General features: G+C 37.9%; 1 protein-coding gene across 1 annotated transcript in view; it reads left to right on the top strand.

The window, feature by feature from the left end:
- The first annotated feature begins 526 nt into the window (after positions 1 to 526).
- LOC123646038 (aldehyde dehydrogenase 1A1) overlaps positions 527 to 10,208 on the top strand; it is a 52,511-nt gene continuing 42,829 nt past the window's right edge. The window contains exon 1 of the mRNA XM_045562662.1: positions 527 to 725. Within this exon, the coding sequence (XP_045418618.1) occupies positions 660 to 725 (66 nt within the window). The 5' untranslated portion in view covers positions 527 to 659. The remainder of the gene's footprint in view (positions 726 to 10,208) is intronic.

The following is a 10,208-nucleotide window of genomic DNA, read 5'->3' as shown; positions in this document are numbered from 1 at the left end:
ATAATAATTTAGGGCTTCTGAAACCACAGTAAGTCTACTTACCTACCACTCAAAATACACTTGATATGATATTTTAAAGCTAACCTAGGTTAGAGTCTAGCTAGAGAGCCTTTCTTTCCCAAGCAGCACTCTGATTTTTCTGGAAGATGGACTGTTTTCCTGACAGCCTTGTCCTGAAGACCCCTGGCCAGGGTTCTCTCCTCATCAGCTTCTACTGAGAACAAATGCCCTTTAAGACTTTTTCAATCCTCAAATTCTCTTAAGTCCGTCAGAGAAAGTTACATAGTAGCATACAAAGCATGAAAAGTCAAAAAAATAATAACTGGACTTAGTGGCCAGAGCAGCTGTGCTGCATACTCTCATCACAGCTTTCGGCTTTGTAAATTAATTCATCTGCAAATAGTGCAGTGTCTCCAGATGCAACTTCAATGCCGGAGAGCTGGTTTCTTAAGGATTTAAGGTTAAAGTCAAAGGCTTCCTGCCCTAGGTGCTACAAATAAGTAGTGTAGTTTTCTTTTTTTGCTCTGAGTTTGTTCATCCAATCACATCCCAGTATGCAAATAAACTTTAGCCCTTGCAGATAAAAAGGAACAAATAAAGCCAAGTGCTCTATCAGAACCAAATTGCCTGTCACCTGTGTTCCACGAGCTGAACCAGAAATGTCGTCCTCAGGCAAGCCAGACTTACCTGTTCCCCTCGCCAATTTGAAGATTCAATATACTAAGGTTAGTACAATTTGTATTTGCTGCTTTGACTTGGTTTTGTAAAAACTACATTCATTTAAAGCATGAAAGGTCAATTTAAGTAAACTTGTGTAAAGAGTCCTTTGCAAATATAAAAATAAAAATAAAAGGCTTGCAAAATGCAGGTCTGGGTTTAGTGTCCTGATCAAATAGTGAACTCTAAATCACATCAGTCTTTCATAAATTTATTTCTTAAATGTTTTGCAAGTGAAAGGAATTCTCTTTCATGTGAATGGTTCTTGTTCCAAGAATCAGCGGACTTTACTAAGCAGTTCTATTAACTTTAGTATAATGGGCACGAATGATAAGAGAAGCATATACTCATTAGAAAAACTTACTGGAAAGAGCCAGACAAGTGGCAATTACAGAAAACAAAAAAGGAGAAACAGAGCATACTGAAATAACATCACTTTTCCATATGCTTAATAAAATGTTTACACAGGAGGACTCAAGTCTGATAATTAGATGAGAAAGCTCCTGTTTCAAAAAACTTCAAATGGATATACATTATTTTGCATATTTGGAGAAAGAAAGCATTCTTATTTATTTCTTCACCCAAGTTTGTTGCCACTGGGGCAGATGTGTAATTGTTAACTGATAAATATTTAGAGAAATGAGAGCAGGAGGCAGGTCCAGACTTCACAATCTGCAGCTAGGGAGAAGGAGGACGTGGATTCTGCTTGAGTCATTCTGAGACTATCTCTGAACCTTGCCTGTTTCCTGCTGTTCCCCTCTAAATGCCTGCTTCTCTGTCAAAGCCTAGAACTCTGAAACAGACAAAATAAACAAGCAAAACACAGTCTAACCAATCTGATCACTTAAAATGATCTTTATGGTGTGATTTAGAAAGTAAAGTAAGAAATGAACTACTGCAACTCGGGGGGAGAGCCATTTTGCTTTCCGAATTAACCAATGAAAAACAAAGAGCCTTATAATTTAATGACAAAGCAAAAAGTTCCTGGTCTTTCATATTTATTTCCTTATATCTAACTATGAATGGTTTTGCAGTCCTAAGTCTGTTGCATTTTCATTTTCATATGCACAACACATGAGGAAGTTGTTCAGTTTATTGGCTCTTTTCCTTAGGAAAGTGTCAACAGAGATCAGATTGTGCCTTTAACACGGTTGACCAGAAGCTATGAAGTGTATTGAGGTATTATTTCCACAAGGTCTTATTAAAGGGGAAAATGTTTTCCATTTAATTTCAATACAAATGAGAACATAAAATGTGGTGAATCCATACCCTCAAACAATTTGCATTTGGCAAAGGTATGCCCAGAAGATCCCAAGACTCCAGTCTCTCTCACTTTTGTATTCCAAGCTTGTCATTCACAAGAAATTTCAATTCGAAGTAGGTACATTTGAAAATACATTTCCTGAAGCTCAAAATTGCTGGCAATGCTTAGAGTATCCTATTACTATTATTAAAAGGAATGTATTTTTATGACACTACCTGGGAAGATATTTGGGGAGTCTGGATGTCCCTCTCCCCCAACCCCTTTGGCTTTTCAGCAGTTTGCAAGTCTTCCTTGTATTTCAAGGAAGCTCTAATGTGAAATAATCTTTCTGAATTAAGCTTCACTTAGTAGTTATTAATTAAGCATGTAAGTAACAGTACTAGACAAATGAGATGGTCCTTAAAATCTAACATACAAGCAAAGATTCAGTGGTCCCTTAACACAGAGATGATTTTAAGATTGAATCCTCCTTTTCTCCTTGAAGTCCTTGCACAAGAACACCCTCTAGGGAAAGTGACTGACCTAAGTGTACAGAAGAAGGCAAGATTCAAAGAGCAGTCATTTGCTCTGTTTAAGAACTTCTCTAGGTAAAAAGTACCCAATGCAAGTCAGTAAATTTTGATTTCTCATGCATCTTCTATGTATACTGGTTCTGCTCAGATAGCATTTTTTGTTTGATTTATTGGTTACAACATTTTCACACTTGGTAGGACACCAGTTATGTATGTAATTAAATCTAAATGGGTGAGCTTTTTCAAATACCTTTGCTTTGTGTGTGTGTGTATGTCCTACTGGAGAATTGTATTGGATTTTCACTTGTAAGAGGAGTTAGAAAAATGATGGTTATTAAGTACATTTCCTGGTTGCAAACCAAGGAAGCAAGAATTTTATAGTGTCTGAGAAATTACGTTCTGTGACCAGCCCCTAAACTCCTGTATTCTTTCTTTCTTCCTAAAATTGTTCTCTATTATTGCTAGCAATCTACCGGTCACTGGGGCAAGGCAAAGGGAAGATACCAGCAGGGTTGAGTAACAAAAAATTATTACAACTGTGGTAGAAAAGCTATATACTCTTAAGCCTGAGGCTGCCTTTCACTCAAACAAAAGAATTCATTGACGCGTATCTTCCTATGACTTATTTTCTAGCATAGTCTGATTATTTCTTTGTTGGAGTAGATTAAAGAGAGATCAGAGTTTAAGAGATACTTTCTAAAATGATACAAAAGCTTTTAGAATTTAAAACCTCAAACATTGTTATAAATTCACATGAACTCGGTTCCCATCCCTACCCTCCTATTCTCCTTTCCAATTCTAACTGAATCCCACGTCTGCCAGCCCATCCATTTTATTGAGCCTTTCAATGAAGAGCTGCTTTAAAGTTATGTGATTCTTGGGCCAACTGCATTACCTCTCTGTGCCTCGGTTTCCTTGTGTATACAATGGGGATTACAAAGGCACCCATTTCCTGCGGTAGATGAAAGTATTACATGAATTTAATGCACATAAAGCACTTGAAATAGTGCCTGGCACATGGGAAGTGATTGATTAATGTTAGTGATCCTAGTCCTATTTATTTTTCTGAATACTTTCCAGTTTTTCCAGATTTTTTTTCTTTTACCCAACCTTTCCTAGACCTGTTTCCCACAAGTGTTGCTCTCATCTCATTTTCTTCTCTTGGTTTTGCTGTCACTCTGTCTTGCACAGTCATGTCCCACCAGACAAAAGTTGCACTGGAGCAAGTTCTGAGGGTTTATCCAGGATTTCAGGGATCAAGAGTTTTCTCTTACAGGGTTTGGTAACTTTGTTTTCCATGCTCCCTTCACAATGCTGTGGTTTAGTCTTTAAAAAAGAAAAAAAGACATAGGAAATTCAAGAAGACAAGCTTTCTCAGACAGGATTTAAACCCCAAAATGTTTCACTTAATTATTAAACTCATTAAACAATTGTTTGCTCACTCTATAAAAGATCTTCATCAGCTAATGACATTCTATATGCACAAACACACACAGAGGAAATAATCATGCCTAAAATTCATTGTGTTTGCTCTTCCAGTGTAAGTTCTTTACAACGACTTTATTCAATCCTCACAATAACCCTGTGAGGAGTCACTGTTCCTTTTTCACAGACGAGGGAACTTAGGAACAGAGTGGCTAATGACTTACCTAAAGTTATACAGCTAGTAAGTGACAAAGCTAGACGGTTGGCAGTCTGAGCCATCACACTAACAAGTGACTTGTCTAAGGTCAATGCCACTACTTTGGGACATCTAGTTGCCGGAATCCTGGCTTGTCCTCCTTTGTCCTGACTACCGGAGAGGCTTTCCCATGGGCTGCTCCAGCTGCTGCTCAGCTCATCCTAGGCCAACAGGAGAAAGTTTGCAGACAATTTAGAAAAAGAGAACAATAGGGAAGATTGGAAGGAAACAGGTTTTCTGAGTTGATTGCAAATGTGGGGTTCGGACTGGGAGAGGCTGTGAGGCAGAGAAGACTTAGACACAGGTATGAAATTTCTGTGTGAACTACTTTTCTTCAACTCCAGTGGAGCAACTTTTGGTCAGAGTAGGAGATTGCTTTCCTGGATTTCTGGTTTGTTTAACCCTTGTGGGTTAAACATATACTTTTTAATTTTTAATTATTATGGGTACATAATAGTTGCATATCTTTATAGGGTACATGTGAAGTTTTGACATAGGCATATAATGTGAATTAATCAAATCAGGGTAATTGGGGTATTAAAGGTACATTTTTTCATAGAAAAGCGTTATGAATCATTGAATACTAGACGCTGGGTACAATTTGAAGTGGTTTTCTTTTTTTCACCATTATCTCTTTTTAAATTCTTACAACAAACCATTTCAGGCCACATGCATTTCCAAATACCCTCCCCCTCCGTGACCCCACTATTCACTCATTTCTCTGTTTTTCTTTCACTTTCTCCCATTTTCTCCTTCTCTTTATTAAACAAATCATTGAATGACTGCTCTGTGCTATGTCTTGTGATACAAGAAGGGCGATATGATTCTCGTCTCATGAAGCTTATATCCCTGGAAGGTGTGTGCGGTACCCTGGGGCAGAAAACAAGCAAGCAAGAGAGCACTTTCATCAGATAGCAGGATAAAAGCTTAAAGGAAGAAAACTGAAAGCTGAGAGAATATGAGGGAAGAGCTTAGTTTTGATGAGGTTGTTAGGATGGGACCTTTAAGGAAGGGACATTAAAGGTAAGTCTGAGGGATGCAGAGAATGAGGTGGCCAGGCAGAGTGGGGAAGAACAAAGATCTAGAGGTGCAAAGACCTTGCGGACAAGAGCTTATTACGTTCAAAGAAATGACCAAAGACTAATCTGGCTGGAATAAAGTGAGTTGGGAGAGAATGGATGAGATGAGACTAGAATACAGGCTGGGGCCAGTTCGGCTGCCGGATTTTATTTGACGGAAAGCGCTGAGGAGTGCTTAAAACAGGACCCAACTTAGGTTCAAGCAAAGCTGACTCTGCTGCAGCACGGCTTTCACTTGGGAAATCTTTTAACTCCCTTCTGACTGAGGCAGTATTTTGTTTGCTTTGGGCTTGGAAGCAGTTAAACAAATAGCTGAATGATTTGAAGATGCAATGGTTTCACTAGATAAACCTGGCTTCAATTTCAGCTTTCGTATATATTTAACGATATTACCTTGACCACGCTTCTAATCTCCTTGAGCTTTAGTTCCTCCACCTGTGAACTGGGAACAATAATGATCACCTTGGAAAGTGGCTGTGAGAATTAAGTGAGGTAATGGTGGAAAGTGCCGGGCACTTATTAACTACTCCGTCCCTTTTCTCTTTAACTCTCCTTCCCAAGATGACTCAGGATTCTAAGATTATTCAGTTCCCAATGAAAGTGGCATTTATATTTGTATCGCTTATCACAGTTAAAAACTAATTTCATATATTTTTCTCACTTGAGGCTCATAACTACTGGGAAGGAGCTAGAAAAGATGTTGCCTGAGTCCCATTTTAAAGCTGAGGATCCTGAGCTCAGAGACCGTAATTGACTTGTTCAATGTCACAAAGCTCTCAAGGTGCAAAAACAACTAGATTCTGCATTTTTTCATTTCAGATACGATGTTTTTCCTCTAAACACTAAAAACAGTGGTACTCAAATCTCACTCCAGAAAACCTAATCAACAACAAACTTAAATAACACATATCCTAAGAAAAGATGGTACTGTCCCCATGTCCTAGTTGTCTCTAACAACGGTCTTCCCACCTATTACTGCATTGGTATCATTCATTCCTTACTCCTGTTGAGAGAATAGACCTGGGCTGAGGTCTGAGCTTCTGCACTGCTATCAATCAGTCTTTCAGGGTTTGCTGATGCTACTCAAAGTGTGACCTGTTGATCAGCACCAACATCTAAAATCTTGGGTCAGCCTCACAACTTGAGGTGCAGCAACGACCTTCCAGATATCCCAGGATCTGGGTTCCTGCTTCTCCTGGACACTTGCTCCCACCCGGCCAGGCCAGAACCACTTACCTTCCCCTTCAGAAAGTGCCAGAGCCCAGCAGGAACCAGATCATGGCCATAAGCCAATACAATAACAGAACCAACCATTGAGTTTTACTCCTGGGAGATAATCATTAATTCAGAACGCAACATCTTAGCTCATCTCTGAGGACTGCTGTCTTGGCAAATTGTTTTGTCTCTGGCACCTGTCTAAGAAAAATCTAATCAATAAAACATTTAAAGTAAGGCACACATGTCCTAAGAAGAAGGTATTATCCCCGTTTAATAAGGACTTCCACTACTACAAGTTTTCACGTGATTTTTTTTTTAACTTGGACTTTACCTATTGAATTTGTCACTATGTATTTGCCAGCATAAAGGAGCTGGATAAGAAACACCCTTAAGTATGAAAAACAGCTTATTTGAAGAGCAACCCAAAGTTAAGGTAATACCTCTGAAATGGCGTGGAGAGTCCACAGGATAGTATGGTATGCATGAGCATGAAAGAAATCTCATGGAAATACAGGTGTTGATCAAATGGAGTTACAGGGGTCTCAAAACAGCAGTTATCTGGTTTGGGATGGTGGTGGCAGGTTGGGTTAGGTTATCATGATGCTATTATAATTACGGCCAGGGGATAGGTTACACATTTACCAAATGTAAGTGGCAACGTAGAGCCATGCTCAAAAGAATTTGAGAAAGTATTGCTTCATAATTAAACAATTAAAATTTAATAAAACAGAAAAGTAAATATTTGAATAAACCTGGTTTTCATGACACTGATACGTTTTGAGTGTGCTTATGTGTGTGGGTGGATGTAGGTATCAAAAGTCTTCACAAACTTAGAAGCATTACTTCCAAGGGATGTAAAATATTGCTAATACTTGGTTTTCTAGTATTATAGTATTGCTAGTTGATTTATTACAATGTTGGAATTGCTAATAGAAATTTGTTCACTGTGAATTTGCACAAATATCACATCTCTCAAAATTTTGCCTAAACTGCTCCCTCCCCTGGTCTCATTATGTATTTCCACTGCTCTCCTAATACTTTTTTAGAAGTCAAAGGATTATAAATAACAAACTGAATTGTGCTCTATGTTTGGCACTTTCTTTAGAAGGAAGAGGACTTACATGCAAGTAATTGTATTATTGGGTCTTGCAACTGTTAAATACATGCAGAACTATCTAGTGCTTTTACATCTTAGCTCTTTGATACAGGATATGTATGATATACAGAAGTTGTTGACAAGTATTTTTATCATCTGTAGGTCATGGTACCAGTGTGGTTCAAGACATGCTGTGGCATCTTTTTTTTTTTTCCTCTTTCTGAATTGAAAAGGCCAAGGGGTTTTTCAAACAAGAAAAAAGAGCATATACGCACGTTACTATGTCAGACCCTAATATAAAACAGAAATGAAAGGAAAATTTTATTTCTCCTATTTTTGTTTTGGTCAGTGTCTCGTTTTGTTTTCATTCCTTTGACTGCAGTTAAAACATTTTCCTCTCATCTGTTATTTCCTCCTTCATTTCCTTTTACATTTTTCAACTTTGAGTCTCAACATTTTGCTTTGCTGCCTCAGGGTTTGAGTTGAAGACGGTTGCTGGAGATCCAGCATTGATTCTTTTAAATGTTTAACATCCACCTGATTTTGTTCAGTCTCCGTCCATAGTTATTCATCCCCCGTCTTGTTCTTTCTCCCCCTCATTCTCCACTGCCTTTGGAACATTTTTAAGGTTCCTAAGGCTGAGAAAAGGTTCACACAACACACGTCACTCCCTGCACGTTGACACTACGCATCGCTCCCGATTCTGTGACTCAGGCTCTCAGATTTGGAAATCTCAGGTTTGGAGGGAGTCAGGGGCTCTCCCCTTTAGCCGACAGGCTTCAAAATCTCATATCAACAGATAAGGCTATTAGGTCTTTACTTTGCTTGTTAGTCAAATCCAGTTTGATCCAAGCCAGACATATTTTGAGGAAAGTGCTTACTTATTTAGAATTGTAGCATTATACCAAGTGCCTTAAGACATAATAGTTTTTACTCTGGAAAGGCAATTGTTTTTTTCAAAATTATGGCTTATTTTTGGAAACAAAACTGCATCCAGGAAACAGTCACTTATGTATCAAAGGTAATATGATGCATGTCTTAAAACCTGACATATCTAAAATTGAAAGAGTAAAGATCAATTTTTAAGTTGCCTCAACAATCCCATTGATTCCCCATATAAAAAGCACTTGAAGTCCAAGAGTATGCATAGGCATCTATAATTTCCAATCAGTAGTGGGAACCTAAATTTGATATCTACCGTACGTATATATTATTCAAAAGTATCCCGAGTCCAAAATTCATAATTAGAATATAGTTAATATAATGGTTAAATAGGACCCAAGAATATTTTACTTTTATGATATCACTCCTTTTCCCTACACTTGCTAAAGGCACACAACAAATGGAAAATGAGGTTGTTGTCATGTTAGAATATTTTAACAGGCCTAAAAGATTTTATAATTATTGTAACAAACATTCATTAGCCTAGACTTTCTCCACATAACCTTTAGATATACCTACAGGAAGGGTGAGTATACAAAAACATTTGGTAACATAGCTAGAAGGCAAATGCCAAATGTAAAACTAATAAAGTTAAGACAGAAAAAACAAGATAATTAATGTAGTTCTTAACAATAAATTCTCCATACCTAAGGGGAAGAAAAGTGCAATGTAATTTCTACCAATCTAGATCATCACAAGATCTATGCTCAGTTCTTTTTTTATGCTGAAAGGCCTCTGTAGGAGAATGTATACAATTCATAATTTGCAAACTGTACTATTGCACCACTCTACTCTAAAATCTTATGACTCCAAGATTGGATTATTAAAGTAGTCTCTGGGGTGATCTCCTGGACTCTGGTTGCTCTACTTCAAGTCAATTTTGGGTACTTTAAAATCAGTATTCATAAAACATCCATTTCATGCAGTCATTCCCTAATATCCAGAATAGAATACAAACTTCTCACTCTGGGGATCAAGCTCCACCACAAATGCACATTATTTTCACTGTCAGACGTTATCTATAACTTTCTTTTGCTGGAACTCTCTGTTCTGTTAGGAGCTGATCTCTTTACTGTGCTACAGAACTTGCCAAGGTTGTTCCCTCCTTTGCTCATTGTTTTTCTTTCCACCAATCCAATCCGGTCCTTCAAGGGTGCGCTCTTCCAGCCTGCCTCCCTCTATACCATTTATTGTCTAAACCACTGCTTTGGCCACTTTTCTCCACAGCATTTAATTCTTTACTGGCTGATCTTGGTATAAATACACTCTCCTCCAAGATTATAGAACCCTGGAGAGCAGTGGTCATGGCTAACTCATCTCACATTTTCCCACAGTACCATCCAGAGTGTGTCTCAAGTATTTACTCATTATTTCACAGACACTTTTCTGATGAAACAAAAGTGACTAGCCAGGGTTATATAAATGTAAGCACAAGTTCAAACAAAGGTTGGGTCTACCATGTGCTCTTATATTAAATGTTAAAAAAATAATACAGGCAGTTTCTGGTAATTTGGGATCTGCTACAGTTGATCTCTTCTGTTGCCTTCAGGCTGCCAGATAAACTTGTGTTTTGACTTTAGGTTAATGCTCATTTACAAAACATTCATTGACTTTAATCTGAGGGGGGAGTTTTATGTACAGTTTAGACATAAGATTTTGATGATGAAACTAGATGGTACATACATATTGTAATGAGTCT

This window comes from Lemur catta, chromosome 10 (assembly GCF_020740605.2).
Source record: "Lemur catta isolate mLemCat1 chromosome 10, mLemCat1.pri, whole genome shotgun sequence".
Classification (NCBI taxonomy): domain Eukaryota; kingdom Metazoa; phylum Chordata; class Mammalia; order Primates; family Lemuridae; genus Lemur; species Lemur catta.
The sequence above is the reverse complement of the archived record's forward strand: the minus strand, read 5'-3'. Positions and strand labels throughout refer to the sequence as shown.